Genomic DNA, 18,563 nt, shown 5'->3' with positions numbered 1-18,563 from the left:
GCTCAACCCAAGTGATAGATAATAGTTCAAGATAGGAACCAGTGTCAGGAGTGCGTACTTTTCCTTTAAAAGGTGGAGGTGTCATGGGACAGGATTGGATATGTGAGGAGAAAAGTGACTTCTCTATCAAGGAATAGCTGCCCAGAGGCAATCACCATCAAAGGGAGCCAGGCACGGAAAAGGGAGCCAGGCACGGGGTAGATTAGCTTCAAGGCGCAAGAAGGAGGAATAAATTAAACTGAAATGGCAAAATATACCCAAAGGAATACAGGAGAAGCAACTCAACATGGGAAGAAAGTGAAGGCTAAAAATGAAGCAGTAAGTCACTCCTGAGTAAAGTACATATTCATATATAATCTATTCAAAAAGCACATTCCCTAAAACAAATTTTTGGTACATCAGTCTATTTGATAATATTAATCCTTCATTAATCATCTGGCAAATCATCTGAGAATCAGCTAACATCCCAGAGAGCCCAGCAGCTTCCAGCTTAGCCTCTCCACCCACAGGCAGCCCTAGCTTTTAACACCAAGTTTTACTTCCTCTAGAAACAAATGAACGAGGGGAAATAAAGTAGCCACACGAGAAATCAAACAGTCTTCAGATCAAACTAAGAAAGAGTCATTAACTTAGCACAATCATCTGGTAAGCAAAACCAGAAGCAGAAATAGAATAAGGTGTAGAAGGACCTAAACAGGGCTCATAGATCAGGAGTTTGTGGGAAAGGGAGACAAAGGTTTTATCAAACAACTCTAATATGTACGTGGAAATATAAATGCATGCAAGGATTGACATGAGCTTCTAAAATGCTTTAAGGAATTTTACTTACCAACATGAAATGTGTTTTGTTTTAAATATGACATGTGCACACACAAAATGGAATATTATTCAACTTTTAAAAGAAATGAAATACCGGTATCTATTACGACATGGATAAATCTTGGGGTTGCTATGCTAGCTAAAATAAGCCAGACACCTATGAACAAATACTGTATGATTCTACTTGTGTGAAGCACCTAAAATAGGCAAATTCGTAGAGACACAAAGTGGAATAGAGGTCTCCAGGTGTTGCGGGGGAGAGGGGAAACACTGGAGCAAGGGTGGGGGGTAGTGGGGACTTAATGGGTATACAGTTGCTATTTGGGAAACGTTTTTTTCTTTCTGATGATGAAATTTTGGAAATGGTTAGAGATGGCTGCACAACATTGTGAATGTATTTAATGTCACTGAATTGTACACTTAAAAATGGTTAAAATTTTATGTATATGGTAAACGGTCACCTTTATGTATATTTAACCACAATTTAAATAAAAAAAAGAGGGAAGCAGAAAAATCAGTACCAAGGGCAGTCTGGGAAAGGCTCAGCTGTGTTTCCAAAGGCTTTGAATATGGAGGAAAGGGCCAGGAGCTGCAGAGAGAATGAGGACAGTTAATAGAAGCTGGAAACGCCAGGAAACAGATTCTCCCCTAGGGCTTCCAAAAAAAAAAAAAAAAAAAGGCGCAGCCCTGCAGGCACTTTGCTTTGGCCCCAGGGAGACCCATTTTGGACGTCTGACTGTCAGAATACACGAAATAAAATTTTATTAAAAGAATAATTTTGTATTACCACAAATTTGTTTTATTTTAAATACTATTCCCTTATCCACACAGTAGAAATTGTTACACTTCCCTCCAGGGAACATTCCTCTGCCCCACCCCAAACCTGGGCATAACTCATCAATCTTTTCTCAGGCTGCCAGGGGACCTCCCACTTGAGACCAAAGGTCATGGGGCGGCTGGTTTTTCCAGGTACACTTGCCAGACGTAGCAAATAAAAGTACAGATCCCAAAAGAAGCAACAAGCACCCAAATTCCGTTAAATGTGAATTGATCATGCAGTATTTAGGATATATACTTTAAAAACTGTTGGTTGTTTATCCGAAATTCATATTTAATTGGACATTTCATCTGGCAACCCTATTTCCTGGCCACATTCAGTGAACCCACACATAGTGGGTTTGGGTCGTTTTGCATTTTTTTAAATGATTAAGCGTATAGATGTGTTATTTTTAAAAAAATCTGATTTCCAGGTTCATTTTAAACCATATCCTCGCCCACTTCCGGCGGACGTTCAGCGGTCCTGGCACGCGGGCCTGCGCGGGAAGAGTGGCGCAGGCGCAGAGCGGCGTGCGGGCCTGCCGCTTGTGGATTGCCGTCGCGGACCGCAAGGATCACCCGCGCAGGCGCAGAGCGGCCGGAGTCCGGGCTCCCGGGGCGCCGAGGGCGAGAACCTGTTGCTTCGGAGGAGCTGCCAGCGCTCTCCCTCCCCCTCCGCAGGGCGCGGGCCCTCGGTGCCCTGCGCTCCCAGCGCTGTCTATTTATATCGCCGGGCCCTCACAGGCCCATATTGGGCAGTGCCCGCCGGTCCAGCCCGCTAGCTGCCCCGCCCCGGCCAGCCCGGCTCCGTCTGTGCGGCCGCAGGGCCGGATCGCGGCGCCATCGCTGCAGCCTCTGCGGAGCCAGTGGGGCCGTGCCTCAAGCCGGGGGTCAGCAGCTTGTAAGTAATGGTGACAGAGGAAACGCGGCCCCTGCTGAGGGCCTTGTCTTAGCTCTAGGGCCAGGCCAACGGAGAAAGGTCGAGGGCCAGAGTTGGGGGGCAGCCTCCCCGGCCCTTGGCACTCACGGGGCCCACTGCGCTTCCCTCCCGTCATCATAGGGCTGGCTCCTGCCTTCACAGATCAGCCCAGCAGTCACTTCCTTCTAGAGACCGGTTTTGCTCAGCCGGGAGTCGCTTCCCTTCCCTCTTTTTTTTTTTTTTTTTTTTTTAAGGTTTTATTTATTTATTTGAAAGAGACACAGAGAGGGAGCACAAGCAGGGGGAGTGGGAGAAGGAGAAGCAGGCTCCCGACCCAGCAGGGAGCCCCATGCGGGGCTCAATCCCAGGACCCCAGGATCATGACCTAGGTCAAAGGCAGACGCCCAACGACTGAGCCACCCAGGCGCCCCTCTTCCCTCTTTAATATGGCTGCAGTCACTGTCCTAGCATTATCTACGTTAACGTTTGCCTCCCTCTGCCTCCCTCGCTAGATTGTAAGCTCCATAAAGGTAGGAAGCGCCTTCTGTCTTTCTCTTCCTGGCTGTCTGCCCAGGGCCTTGAATAGTGCCTGGCACTTTAAAAAGCCTCAATAAGCATCGAAAGTATCCCCAGGCAACTCTCTCAACTTTAAAGCCAGGAATATAATTGCCCTGCATTTCCCCCCACCACATGATTCTTAAGAGGAACTAATGAGCGACTGCATAATGCACAGTAAAGCACTTTGTAAAGGCCTGAGAATGCAAAACAGTGTGAACTCCTTAAAGGAAAGCAAAAAGGAAACTTGTCTTATTTAGCTTTATCATTTATAGGCCTGGTGGTTATTAAACACCTAGTGTGTGGGTTGGATTATTGCTATTAAGTGAACAGGTGTTTTTCCATACAAGTGGGAGACTCAAAGTGCATTTAGGGTAGTGTGCGTATTCTGAGCCATTTCTTACCAGTGTCTGTGCAAAGTTGTGATACTGAATGAAAATAAGGTGTGAGGATGGAATGGTGAAAACCAGAGGTCACAAATAAGTGGCTGTAGGTGAACTAAAAGGGCAGGGGTGGGGGGGGGGAAGCAGCAGTGTGAGAAGAATTATAAATGAGGACTAACATTCACGATAATGGGGGCTGGGGAAAGGAGAGTAGATGTGCCATCTGAGAGGTGGCAACTGTCTACTCAGGTCCCGCACACCGTTGTCACCATGGGAATTAAGGCTCCACTGTTGCCATACCTTCCATTTTTTTCAGTAGATGTTACAATGTGGCAGTTTTGTGTGTAGACAACAACTTTGCCGCCCTCCCCACCAAAAAGTCTGTGACCAGCCAATTTGTGATCTCTGGCTTCAGTTCTCTAAAAACGGGCCAAATTCCTGAGAGCACATGGTAACTGGGAATTAATTTTGAAAGTAGAAGTGAGGAGTGGATGTCACAGTGCATCAAGGAAATCAAGTGAAGGATTCTGGGTGATTAGCTTGACTTGGACAAAACATTAGCAGCTTAAAGAATCAAGCACAACTTTTGAGGGTAGAAAAGAATCTTCAAGATAATCCTTTATTAACAGGTCTAAAACACGAAGAAAAAAAAAGGTTATCATCAACCTGTAATTTAGGACAAAGGAAAACCTTTAGTTGCCCAGATCTTACTGAGCAGGCATAATGTAGCAGGCATCCTCACAGACAGATGTTAAGAGTATGGAAATGACTAAAACATGAGCCCCCTGCTCTCAGTGTGCTCATCATTGGAAGGGGAGGCAGGGAGATGCAACAGTCACTATGTTCAAGGTGCAAGCAAGGAAGTACAGAGGAGGCTTCGGTGGGGGGGAGTGATGTCTGAGCTGAATTTGGAAGAGCCACTTGTATTTCTTCAGGTGGAAGGGGGAGAAGGATATTCCAGACAGACCAACATGTGTAAAGGTAATGTATGCATTAGAATTGTTAGTGGTTCGGTGCTATTAAAAGACTGAAAAGTATAAGGAAGAAAAGCCAGGAGATGAGGCAGGAAAGGTGGGGAGATGCTGGATTGTGAACGGCCTTGTGATGTTTGAGGGGCGGTGTTGGTGAAAATAGGCTTCGGATATATATTTTTAAATCTTTATTATTGAAGTATGTTTGACATACCATGTTATGTCAGTTTCAGGTGTACAAAGTAGTGACTGGACAATTTCAGACATGCAGTGCTCACCACGGTAAGTGCAGTTCTCCAACTGTATCCCCTCCTTCCACACTTCCTCAATGCAACCCTATCCTGAATTTGATATTTTCTATAAGCAGCCTTCATTCCTTTATATTCCACCACAGTCGTATGTATCCTTAAAAAATATATAATTTTTTTTAACTTTTTATTTTTTGGTTTTTGAAAGATTTCTTTATGGGGGGGAGCTTGAATGGGAGGAAGAACAGAGGGAGAGAGAGAGAATCTCAAGCAGACTCCCTACTGAAGGGGAGCCCCACTCAGGGCTCTTATCTCATGACCCTGAGATCATGACCTGAGACCATGACCCGAGCCAAAATCGAGAGCCAGACGCTTAACTGACTGATCCACCCAGGCGCCCCTCATTTTTTATTTTGATGTAATTCCAAATTCACTGAACAGTTCTAAGAATGGTATTTAAAAAAACTCCCATATACCTTTCCCTGGATTTACCAATTGTTTATATTTATTTTTTCAGAATATATTGTCTATATTTACCCTATTTAGAACATAACTATTTTGCATCTTTTAAACATGAGATCAGTGGTATGTAGCATCTATTCTTCTAAGTCTATGATGTTTTTGAAATTCCTGTTGATACATGTAGCTCTACTTCATTCTTTGTTTATGCCTTGCAGTATTCTCTTGAGTGATATCCTCCAGTTTTTCTCCTCTCATGTTAATCAGTATTTAGGTTATTTCCAAATTTTTGCTATTTCAAACAGTGCTACTGTGAATTTAAACTAGTTTCGACTTCCACAAAATATGGAAGCAAGCTCATGCATCATCCATTATGTAGAAAAAGTAGCAACTTTAAAGATAATGTAAAGATTATAATATTAAGTGTTATAAAAGCAAATCCTTGGTGGCTTAAATTAACATTTTTATTCCACATTGAAATTTGTAGCAGTCCGTCTCTGAAAACTAAATATACTGGACATGGGTATAACTGCATTTTGGATTTGCAAAGTAATTAGGCTTTATTCTTGTGATTTGTATTTATCTTTGCTACTCATTTTTTCTCTATTATTATGGGTACTATTAATATGAATGCACCAGTTCAGTCTTCTATAAATTGGAGCAGAGAATAACTTCCCATTGATATCATTGAGAACATTTATACAGTTTTGTTTTGCTGATGAGAGTAGAATGCCCTCCCTGCCCTCATTACAAGAAAAAGTTGCTGTCAGCTCTCTCTTATTTATGAGCTGTGTCTGTACCCACAAGCAATTTGTATATGGACCCAAACATTGTTATTATTAGAAAAGTATTTATACAGGTGTATCCCGCTTCAGCTGTACCAAGCAGATTTTACCAGGCAAATGGTGTATTGTGCATACATGGCCTTATTTCATTCTCCCAACTCTTCTTAAATAATTATCAAAGCTAATCTCAAGTGAGGAAACTGAACAAGGCTAAGAAACTCGCTCATGTTAATTGATAGCAGAGCAAGGATTCAAAGCCAGGCCTCAGTAACCAGCCAAAGCCTGTGTTTCTAGCGTCTGATCTGCACTCTGTTACACTACTGTAAAATAACAATAATTTCCATTTATGGAGCACTTGGATGCCAAGAACTGACCTAACTGCTTTTATATACATTCTTCCTATTTTACAGGTGAACAAAACAAGGTTTAGAAAGGTTAAATCATTTTAGGATTATAGCAAGTAAGTGGCTAAACTGAGATTCAAACCCAGTACTCTCTCCCTTCAAAGTCCCCATCTGCAATGCTAGTACCTTCTCTGTACCTTATAGATACAGGACCCAATACTGAGAATGTCTTGGAAGTGTGGTGGTGCATTCAACTGCGTGGGTATTTTTCAGGGTTTCCATCAGTAAATTCATTTGGTCCATAAATCCATAGAAATTTTGAGTGGCTTTCAGGAGGTGTATAAAAGGCAAGTAGAAGGAGGGGATACTTAATAAATATATGCGCCCATCTAAAAATGTATAAATGTTCCTTCAGAATGTTGGGAACAATTATTTCTGTTTTAAAAGTGTTTGTTGTTTTTGTTGAAGCCCATGTTTGGGGAAGACAGGCTGTATCTAAATAAAGTATTTATTCAAGAAATTGATTTCTATTCGGGAACCTTGGGAACCAGATGATCTTTTTGAATCAAAACTCTTTAACTGGCCTTAAGCAGAGAAGTGGAGGTTAGGCACCCAGATGAGATATTATCCCACTCAGGATCTAGAGAGTGGATTTATTTATAACAGTAGAGCAAGAGTCATTTTCTGTATAGCCCAAAAGCTAAGAATGGATTTTATCATTCCAAATAGCTTTTAAAAATCAAAAGAATACTGTTTCGTGACACATGAAAATATATGAAATTCAAGTTTCAATAGCCCTAAAACATTTCATTGGCACAAAGCCATGCCCATTTGTTTATGTATTGTTTATGCCTGCTTTTTCATTACAAAAGCAGAGTTGAGTTGTTAGGACAGAGACCCTAGAGCCGACAGAGCCTGAAATATTTACTCTCTGGCCCTAATTTGCCCACACTTACACGAAAGTGAGTGGTTAAGGGTGTAGACTTTGGAGTCAGATAGAACTGGGTTCAAAACTCAGTTCCTGCACCTGTAAGATGTTGTGGCTATTTAATGAGAAGAGGTAAACTTAGAAGAGTGACTTAAGGTATATTGTCTTCTATCAAGAAGGAATGAAGGAGCACCTGGGTGGCTCAGCTGGCTAAGCATCTGACTCTTGGTTTCGGCTCAGGTCATGATCTCAGGGTTGTGAGATCAAGCCCGGCATTAGCTCTGCACTCAGTGAAGCGTCTTCCTGAGATTCTTTCCCCCTTCTCTTCTCTCTCTCTCTGCTCTTCCCTGTCACACACACTCTCTCTCTTTCTAATAAATAAGTGAATAAAATCTTTTTAAAGAATAAAGATAATTAGAAGTTTCTCTGTTTTTTTTTTACTTGACAGTATACTAATAGAAAACATAAGAATATACCAGAAGTGGGGGTGCCTGGGTTGCTCAGTGGTTAAGCATCTGCCTTCAGCTCAGGTCATGATCTCAGAGTCCTGGGCTCTCTGCTCAGTGGGGAGCCTGCTTCCCCCTCTCTCTCTGCCTGCTGCTCTGCCTACTTGTGATATCTCTTTGTGTCAGATAAATAAATACAGTCTTAAAAATATATATATATATATACCAGAAGTGGAATTTTACAAAATATATCATTGCAATTACCATAAGCAACCTTTTCTCAACCTGTTCCCATATGCCAGTCATACCAGTAAGGACTTTTGAGTGTCAGTTACAGCAATCCCAATTCAAGCCAGCTTCAACAATAAAAAGAATGGTTTGTCACTGAAAGCTGAAAAATACAGATCTAAAGCATGTTCCAGACCCATTGCTCTGGATTCTCTACCTTCTTCTCTGTATTTGCTTTGTCCTTGTGCTGGCTTATAGGGACATGGCTGCAGCAGACCTCTCATCTGCGTAACACCTGGACATGCCCCCTAATGAACCAGAGACCTGAGCTTCACTCTGATTAAGCCCATCTCTGGTCTCACACTCATCCCTGAACCAGTCACAGTGGACCTACCCCATCCATTCCATCAGAAGACAGATTGGATTCTGGGGGAAATCCAATATTGTCCACTGTAAAGTTGTTTATAAGGCACTACTGTATTTATAGAGAAGAGAAACACATACTGTACTAGTTATTCGACTTTTAACTTCTCTTTGAAACTAATGCTGCCTGTGTTTTTATTAAGGTAGTCCCGTGCCACAAAGTTCAACAAGGTGGTTTAGTTCTTGTCTTAAAGATACAAAATCCTGAGGCACCTGGGTGGCTCAGTCAGTTAAGCATCTGCCTTTGGCTCAGGTCATGGTCCAGGGGTCCTGGGATCCAGCCCTGTGTCAGGCTCCTTGCTCAGCCGAGAATCTGCTTCTCCCTCTCCCTCTGCTCTAAAACCCTCTGGTGCTCTCTCTCACACTCTCTCTCAAATAAATAAATAAATCTTAAAAAAAAAAAAAAAAGATAAAAACCCTGGGGTTGCGGTCATAACATTTGAGCCCCCAGCATTTCATTTCTTCCTAGCAACATCAAGGTCAACGCTTTGGGAACTAAGGAGTCTGGACCGCCTGCATTGTACCAGATCTAGTGATCCTACCTGGAAACTGCTCATGGCTTTCTAGCACTGGTATTGGTATCCTCTGAGTGAGTCTTAGGTATCAATACAAATGGAATAGGAGAAACTTGTTAATATTTATCTCCTTATAAGGAAACTTTTCTGGTTTTCAGCTCAAAGTAACAGCTGCCATCTATAAAGTTGATTGATGTGTTTATGTACAAAGAGGCCCACATAATATGATTTGGGCTACTCATAATGTGTTGTAGGAGAGCTCAGAAATATAATGACCTCTTAATTACCCATAATAGGATTCTCTTGGTAAAAATCTAAACAAATGAAAGTAAAAAACAAGGGTTCACTTCTAACCTACAAGGCCTTACAAAGATAGTCTTAAGCTTTTACTGAAATCAAGCTGAGACATTAATGCTGGAAAATGTAGCAAGGAGGATTTTATTCCTATTTCAATTACACAGATTCTTAGATCAGCTAGTTGTTATCATTTCACACACTCCCGCTCAGTGATTTTTAGGTCTTATAGTTGCCATTGTATTCTTAAACATTTCTTTCGTGCTTAACACTTTGATTCAATGAGCTTTAATTCAACACTGAAAAAAGTGTCATTTCTCATTGAGATACAGTGAGAATTGAGATGGAGCAATCTCACTGAGATTTCTAAATTTGATAGGATTATAGAAATGTAGAACTTTGACAGCTGACAAATTATGCTTTCGAATGATTAAAACCATCACTTCTCTTCCTCTCTTAATTCCTAGGAGTGGCTTTTCTACCATGGTTCATTCTTAACCTCATACAACTTCTAGCCAAGTAAGAACTAGAAAGGGTGTCAGGATCTGAAGACCTGCTCCTCAACATGAAGGTTGCTGACTCTAGGAATTCCTTCTTTAAATCCAAACAGCTAATTAGCTTCCTTGAAACACTGTTTCTATTCCCCTGGGCAAGGGGAAGACAGACAACTAGCTTAAAGAGACTTCTGATTAGACGAGGGCTTTTTAAGGGGAGAAGTAAGTCCATCTTAAGGAGTAAGAAACAAGGAGAAGCTGAGCAAGGAGTGGGGATAGAGAAACGGGATGGCTTTTGTGCACTTTCTAAGTTTAGGATGATTTAGCTCTAAGTTTCAAGTCTTGTGAATTCTCGGATCAGCAGACATTTGGTTATGTTTTCCAAAGCACTGTTTTGAATTATTTGCACCATAGGAAAAGCTTGAACGTAATTTTAATGGACTTTTTTTTCTCAGCCATCCTGCGTGGTTCTGGGGCCATTATAACATTTGAGGGTGTTTTGGGTTTTTTGTTTGTTTGCTTCAGCAGGTATACATGACATTTGCAGTGATGCATCTCCTCAGAGAGCAGGTTACCTAATTTCCCTACCCCCTTGGCCTGCAGGCAGCTGGTAACTGCATATGGAGTTGCAAAATAGGCTTCTCTTACTTCTCTCTTCATTCACCTTGGGAGGGAGGACTTTCCAGCCCTCCTAGAAAGACCTCTGCTGCTGATTAGGTGAAATGTTGTTAGTAGTTGATAATTTACTGTTTATACAATTACTGACATTATTCCTAGACACAAAAGTTGTCTTAAACTACTGCATTTGGGGTGAATAACATTTATTTGTAAATACTTCTTAGCACTAATACTGCATATTTAAATCACCAAGAATTGTGTTCTTACAGGAAACCCAATTCTTTTCTTTCCTTCAGGAGTGTTCCAGCACATCTCTGTTGCTCTGTGAGTAATCAGACATGCAAATAGCCCCACAAGAATCCAGCTACATTTGAAGAAGACGTACTTAGAAGCACTGAAAAGTGTATCATGGAGTGCAAAGCTGAGGGAAAAGAAAAATACCAACATAGTTTGAATTTATTGAATCAAGTTAAGAACATGAAAGAATTAGCAGAAATGATCGATGTCGTACTCATAGCAGAAGGGGAGAAATTTCCTTGCCACAGGCTGGTCCTGGCTGCATTTAGTCCTTATTTCAAAGCTATGTTCACCTGTGGACTACTCGAATGTACTCAAAGGGAAGTCATACTTTATGACATCACAGCAGAAAGCGTGTCTGTGATACTGAATTACATGTACAATGCGGCTTTAGAGATCAGTAACACCAATGTGCAGACCGTAGCTATGGCTGCCTATTTTATGCAGATGGAAGAAATCTTCAACGTGTGTCAAAAATATATGATGGACCATATGGACGCCTCGAACTGTGTGGGTATCTATTATTTTGCAAAGCAGATTGGAGCTGAAGATTTATCTGATCAGTCGAAGAAGTATTTGTATCAGCACTTTGCTGAGGTGAGCTTACATGAAGAAATATTGGAAATCGAAGCACACCAATTTCTGAAGCTTATTAAATCGGATGACCTTAACATATCCAGGGAGGAGAGCATTCTGGACTTAGTCCTGAGATGGGTAAATCATAACCAAGCATTGCGCACAGAGCATCTGGTTGAACTTTTGAAGCAAGTCCGGTTGGAACTTATAAATCCTTCTTTTTTAAGACAAGCCCTAAAAAGGAACACAATGCTTCTGTGTGACGCGGATTGCATTGACATAATTCAGAACGCATTCAAAGCCATCAAGACACCCCAGCAGCATTCTCTGAATCTTCGTTATGGCATGGAGACTACTAGTCTTTTGCTTTGCATTGGCAACAATTCTTCAGGCATCAGGTCAAGACACAGGAACTATGGGGACGCCAGTTTTTGTTACGATCCTGCTTCACGAAAGACCTATTTTGTCTCGTCTCCCAAGTATGGAGAGGGCTTGGGAACTGTGTGTGCCGGTGTGGTCATGGAAAACAACACCATAATTGTGTCTGGAGAAGCAAGTGCCTCTAAACTCTCTAGACAAAAGAACAAGAATGTTGAAATCTATAGGTTTGTATGTCTGCAATATTTGTAAATTGCTCTGACATTATCGAGGGTAGAAGAAAGTCCTCCTGAAAGAGGATCATCTCTTCAATGACGTGTAGTCAAAATTACCCTGTAATTAACATATTTTACGTGTATAGAAAATTCATAATGAAATCACCCACATTTTAAAATTATTCTTTCTCCTTTTATTTGTGATGCACATACAGCTGGATTTCCATAAGTTAAATGTATATATGTTGTGATTCCACTGTACAGTTTCATGCTCAGCTTTCATTATTGGTCCATATGAAAGGGTACAATTGCTTAGTTACAAGTTTGGAGAGTGTAAGATGACTTTTAACAAGATTTCTTTGAAAAGATATTTTAGTTCATAATTCAGAGTAGTAAATAATTACTAATTTTTTTCACCCCAAAATTGCTAATTATCTGTGTTTTCACTCTGTATCCCTAATTTGTAGATCTTTCCTGAACCTCCAAGAGCATAAAATGTTCATGGCCTAAGAATTCTAGGCTTCAAGGCCCAGAATCAGAGGAGAAGGGAGTGTCTGCTAAGAAGTAGCATGTCCTCTAGGTCTCCTGTGTGAGGACTATACATTCGTTTACTGTTTCTTCAAGTATTCAGTGAGCATTCAGGGCTTCTGTCTAACTGGGTAAATAAGAAATAGGCACATAGAATAAGCACTAGGTAGTAAAGCTGTCCTTCAGTGTCCTCCCCTCTCAGTTCCCTCTTACGAGGATTTGTTCGGACTTTTCACTGAGAAAGGAATTCTTCTTGCTGGCAAAGTTGGGACAAGGAAAGAATTAAGAGGTCTACTATTTTCCTGTCATCTTTTAACATTCCATTATCTGCTCTAAGTGATAGGCCTGTCCCCTTTTCACCTTCATCTCCCCTGGTAGTGATGGGGGAAGGATGGCAGAGCCCTGGGTGAGTGACCAGGCCCTATGCCCTTAAGGGCCAAGCATGTCCCTGGGCAGTAAGCACAGCCTTCTTCAGAATAACCAGATCCCAATAATCAAAATAATCAGATGTCAGATCCCAAGGGCCCTTCTTTTCATCAGAGAGTCACTTGTACAAGTATCTCAGGTTCTTTGCACAGCTCTTTTTCTTCCTCATCAAGATGGTCCACAGTTCTGCCATTGTTTAAATTCAATTAATATATAGTATATTTCAGAGGTAGAGTTTAGTGATTCATCAGAAGCATATAACACCCAGTGCTCACTATATCATGTGCCGTCCTTAATTCCTATCACCCAGTTACCCCATCCCCTCTCCCACCTCCCCTCCAGCAACCCTCAGTTTGTTTCCTAGACTTCAGAGTCTCTTATGGTTTGTCTCCCTCTCTGATTATGTCCTAATTTATTTTTCCCTCCCTTCCCCTATGATCCTCCATTTTGTTTTTTAAATGCTACTATGAGTGAAATCGTATGATAATTATCTTTTCTGATTGACTTATTTACTTAGCATAATACCCTCTAGTTCCATCCACATTGTTGCTGATGATAAGATTTCATCTTTTGGTGGCTCAGTAATATATAAATATAAATTTTATATACATTAAAATTTTAATATATATATATAATTTCCATATATATCACATCTTTATCCATTCATCTGTCATACACACATACACACACACACACACACACACACACATATATATCACATCTTCTTTATCCATTCATCTGTTGATGGACCTCCAAGCTCTTTCCATACTTATAGAGGATGCTGCTATAAACATCAGGGTACAGGTGCCCCTTCAAATCACTATGTTTGTATCCTTTGGATACCTAGTAATGCAATTGCTGGGTCATAGAGTAGCTCTATTTTTAACTTTTTGAGGAACTTCCATACTGTTTTCCAGAGTGGCTGTACCAGCTTCCATTCCCACCAACAGGGTAAGAGGGTTTCCCTCTCTCTGCAACCTCACCATTTGCTGTTTCCTGACTTGTAAATTTTAGCCGTTCTGACCAGTGTGAGGTGGTATTTCATTGTGGTTTTCATTTGTATTTCCCTGATGCTGAGTGATGTGGAGCATTTTTTCATGTGTCTGTTGACCATTTGTGTGTCTTCTTTGGAGAAATGTCTGTTCCTGTCTTCTGCCCATTTCTTGACTGCCATTATTTTTAATAAATCTCCGTCCCTGTCCAAGTGTCTTTTTCTTAAGATCATCCGGCATCTTTCCTCTTAACTTTTTTCTTAAAGATTTTATTTATTTATTTGACAGACAGAGATCACAAGTAGGCAGTGAGACAGGCAGGGAGAGGGGGAAGCCAGCTCCCTGGCGAGCAGAGAGCCCATACGCGGCTCGATCCCAGGACCCTGAGATCATGACCTGAGCCGAAGGCAGCGGCTTAACCCACTGAGCCACCTAGGCACCCCTCCTCTTGACTTTCTTTGAAAGCCTACTTCCCTTTCTGATGACACGTATCTAACTAACTACATACTCTGTGTTTTCCTTCTTACCTGTCTTCAACTCAGCCATGTTCCCATCACCAACCAGCTCATCCTCAGGACTCAGAGTTAGGGCCAAAGTATCAGTTACCCTGCTCACCTCCTCCAATAATGAAATGGTCAGCATGGCAAATAATGAAATTTTCAGATGCATTGCTTTGGGCTTCAATGAGCCAGACTTCCAGCAGATATCTGGATAATTAAAATCTTAGAGCACTCCTGAAGGTCATGTTAGTGCCAGTTTTGTGATATGTGTGAGAAATGGCCATCTTGCGGTACATTCCTACTCTATTATTTCTGTTCTTATCCCTTTTATCTTTGCCTAAATGTTCTTCAACTTGCCTCTACTCTATATAGTTCATAGATTACTATGCAGATCTATTTCTTCTTGACTTAGGAAGGATAACTGTACTCTCTAGTAGGCCATTTCTTTTCAGAAAAGATACACCTTTCTGTGTTAACTCTCTCTCTTACTTACGTGTACACACCATTGAGGATATAATTGTTGTCTTAACACTATCAACCTCTGTGAATGTTGAGCCACTTTTGTCACTATTTCCTTTTCATGTCATATCCATTTTTCTTAATAAGATGTTTTATAGTTTTATCTGGGTGTTTTCTCTCCCCACTTTCAGTTCAAGGTGTTAAAAATCAGATTAGCAAGCTTGCCCAACAAACCAACCTTCATGGGATGTGTTTCATACTTGGCCTGTATTCTTAACCCATGTCTCAGCCAAAATCCCATTTTTTAGTTCTGTTGATGTACTTATCCACTGGCTTTACTTCAGTATCCCCCACGCTTGCCACCTAATCCTACTTCCTCTTCTAAAATCCAGTACAATTAAAAGTCGTGGTAAAAATATCAACTGTGATTCTAGGGACTGGTTTCCTACCTAGATTACACAGAAAGACAGTGATGACTGGGTTTGTTGAGTTTCTGCATTTAGACTGTGACAAGCCAGACATGCCCTCCGGGAAGGGAATATCTTCCAACTTCCCTGTTAAGCCTAAAGTAAAGAGTTCTCTCTAGGGAAGAATGTAAGAGTTGACTCAGAACAACTGGGCAAAACTCCAATAATCCAATTTACTGTCAAGTGTTTGATACAAAATAAGTAGCATACTTTAAACTGTACGGTACTCTGTACTTTAAAACTGTACTCTGTATAGAACATTCATCATTTCTTCATTTATTTCCAAACAGAACAGCTTTTTTTTTCTTATTTTCCATATTTTCCTGGTTTTGTTTTAGTTTCGAGTTCCAGAATATATTCTGGATTTTCTGGGACAGATCTAATTTCACATCCCACTGTCCCCATAAGTACTTTTATTCTTCTTAGACTATGCATCCCAAATCATGATTGGAGAAAACAGACTTACCATTATCAAGAGGCAAGACAAAGGATACCCACAAAATCATACGTTTAATGACTACATAATGCCACACACACACACACCATCAGTTAATGTGTTGGACTCTAGGAGGTATTGAAAGACCGTATATCCTGATGTCCCTACCTCCCAAAACCCTTTCCAGACTGAGATATTTTTTCATGGAAGAAATTACTGACAATTTCAGTAATATTATACCCAGACTATGAAAATAGATGTTAAATGTAGCAGACATTTAACATGTGCTCTTGACTCTGTTCTAAGTCAGTTAGAACCACAAGAACAAACCTTAAAATTCTACCTCCCCTACCTTGTCCCATCAGAAATCTCTGAATTGAGATATTTTGAAATTCTCTACTGGAAAGTTGATTGCTTAAGTACAGTATTAAAGTAAGACTTCTAGTCCACAGAGTAAGTCATTTTTGTATATTTTTTCATTTTTGCTTATTCCTCTTTTTTAGTAAAATTACAAATGACTTGCTGCAAGCATTCCTATTTGTTCTAGATTTTCTTTCCCAGAATTAGGTAATGAAAGCTAGTCCTAGATAATCTATACTTTGTCAATGTATTTTCTAAAATTCTGCAGGGAGATCTGGTTAATTATTTCCGTGCATATTACTGTTTGTTCTTCAACCCTTGCCAAAAAAAAAAAAAAAACCACAAACCAATATTACTATCTTGTATTAATGTTTCTTCCTCTCCAGTTAGATGAACCAAATCGTGTTGTTTCTAGCTGGAAAAGAAATTTAAGTGTGTTTCGTGGGTAAGTTTTCCAGTTAACACTCATCCTGGGTTCTCTCTCTTAATTTGCAGGTATCACGACAGAGGAAACCAGTTTTGGGAAAAGTTATGCACCGCTGAATTTCGAGAGCTCTATGCTCTGGGCAGTGTCCATAATGACCTCTATGTTATAGGAGGACAGATGAAAGTCAAAAACCAGTATCTCATTACAAACTGTGTGGATAAGTACTCTGTAGAACGGGACAGTTGGAGAAGGGTGTGTCCCCTTCCACTGCAGTTGGCATGCCATGCCGTAGTAACCGTGAATAATAAACTTTACGTGATTGGAGGCTGGACCCCTCAGGTTAAGAAATTTCCTGTATACTTAATTGGCATGGCTATGTCTGGCTGCTGGGTTGAAAAATACTGTAGTTGCTGAACACTAAAAGAGCATGACTTACATCTTGGTAAAATGCCTTTTATTTTATAGAATATTAAACTTAAGATTGTAAAGTGTTAAAGCAGTTTAGGAGAATGAATTTTAAAGTGTGTTATTCATAGACATGACTGCATTCAGTATTCATGCTATGCTCTTTAGAATCCTTCCCATTCTTGCTAATTATGAAAGATGCTTATGCTGAGAAATTATCTGTAGGGAGCATCTAAGTAAGAGACGGAGACACCGGCTCCTCATCCCACTTCTGTCTGCTTAATGGTTGCATGAGCTGGAACAAGGAACTCTCAGGTCTCTTCCAAATTTAAAGTTCTTACTCTACATGGGAAACCAGAATATTCAACCCGTGATGGCTCAACCATTTCCACAAAAGTAGATTGTGATTTTAAATGTTTTATGGCTTTGCTGGACACCAGTGGATAGAGAAACCAGGATACCATTTGCATGGAAGCCCAGCGAAGAGATGGCAAGCCAAGACTGCAGAGTCAGTAGAGGGCAACCACAGTGGCTCTTCCTCTTCTCTCGGTGTCCCCCCAATGCCTTCAGTTCTCATGGTAGTAGCAGCAGGCCAGCTGCCTTCTGCCCTGGCCTGCCAGTCGTTCTCATTAGATGAATCTTACTAGCTCATTGTCCATCCCCATGACAAAAAGCAAACTTATTTTTGCCTGTATGCTTTCTTGTTTTGGCAATTTACTTTGTGATAATAACTGATAAAACTGATGCTGTTGGCATTCATTTCATAAGCTTGAATTTTGCCACTTATAGCATATAATACCTGTTTTTAAACCTTAAACTTCATAGTTAATACATTTTGGAAGGTGTCCTGTGTACCAAAAAGTAGTACAGATTTAATCACAGCAAGTAGCTGAAACCTGACCAATTATTTGTAATTAAGCATTTTCAGAGCTATCCATTACGTAGTTAATTTTGCATGAATAAGCTCCAGAGACAATGTAGAAGCTTTTCTTTGGTTTTTCTTGACACTAAAATAAAGATCAAATACTTAAAACTTAGAAGGAAAATTAAAACAATAAAGTCAAACATGTTACTGTATAATGTCTTAGAACAAATGACATGTGGGTATTTATTGCATAACAAAAGTTTTTGCTGGTCTCTACCTAAAACACTACATTAAGTTGCAAGATAACCTGGGGTTGTGAATGCATCACAGTGATCATAATTCCTGGTGTATTTAAAGTAATTAAATTAATTACAACTTTCATAAGTATGGCAATTATTTCTGTGTCAAACACCTGCATCCAAAACAAAAGACACTTGAAAAGCATCCTTAGACTGAAGTCATAAAAGTTCTTGACACATTGAAGACAAAAAAAACAAACACTACTTCGTCTGAAGTTTATGATAGAGGAAACCATATTCATGTGTGTAAGAGTAAATTGTTCAATTTTTACTATCTCTAGTCATTAAAAATGTATATAAAAATACATAATAATAACAGCAAATAATGTATATTAATCTGCCAGTCTTGAAGATGAAATTCAGACCATTCCCATATAGGTCATAATTTTGGTATAAAAATACTCTAATTACTAAAACACTAAAATGTTTTCTTAATTTTGTTCCATTTGGATCAGAAAAATATAAAGAAAATGCCTTATGAATTATTAAACTTAATGTCTCAAAAAAATCATTAAACTCTAGCACTATAAAGTTTGTTGAAACAAAATTGCACTTTAAACATTGTTCAAGAAAGTTGGGTTTCATTTTCAAGGCTCCACAGTCGCTTCATTTTTGTAAAAACTGATGTCTTGTCTCCTTGCTCAGATCCCAGGCTATGAGCCAATCCCCCAGCCCCACTATTGCAGTA

At 40.2% G+C, this 18,563-nt stretch overlaps 1 protein-coding gene across 4 annotated transcripts in view; it reads left to right on the top strand.

Annotated features, from left to right (window-relative positions):
* Positions 1 to 2,467: 2,467 nt before the first annotated feature.
* KBTBD12 (kelch repeat and BTB domain containing 12) overlaps positions 2,468 to 18,563 on the top strand; it is an 87,338-nt gene continuing 71,242 nt past the window's right edge. For 3 of the 4 annotated variants that reach the window (XM_032842802.1, XM_032842804.1, XM_032842801.1), the window contains exons 1-4: positions 2,518 to 2,536; positions 4,691 to 4,745; positions 10,542 to 11,723; positions 16,375 to 16,645. In XM_032842802.1, coding sequence (XP_032698693.1) covers positions 10,654 to 11,723; positions 16,375 to 16,645 — 1,341 coding nt within the window. In that variant the 5' untranslated portion in view covers positions 2,518 to 2,536; positions 4,691 to 4,745; positions 10,542 to 10,653. Of the gene's footprint in view, positions 2,537 to 4,690; positions 4,746 to 10,541; positions 11,724 to 16,374; positions 16,646 to 18,563 lie in introns of all 4 variants that reach the window. The other variant, XM_032842803.1, reaches the window with a different exon arrangement.

This window comes from Lontra canadensis, unplaced genomic scaffold (genome assembly GCF_010015895.1).
Source record: "Lontra canadensis isolate GAN:19392208 unplaced genomic scaffold, GSC_riverotter_1.0 scaffold133, whole genome shotgun sequence".
Lineage (NCBI taxonomy): Eukaryota > Metazoa > Chordata > Mammalia > Carnivora > Mustelidae > Lontra > Lontra canadensis.
The sequence above is the reverse complement of the archived record's forward strand: the minus strand, read 5'-3'. Positions and strand labels throughout refer to the sequence as shown.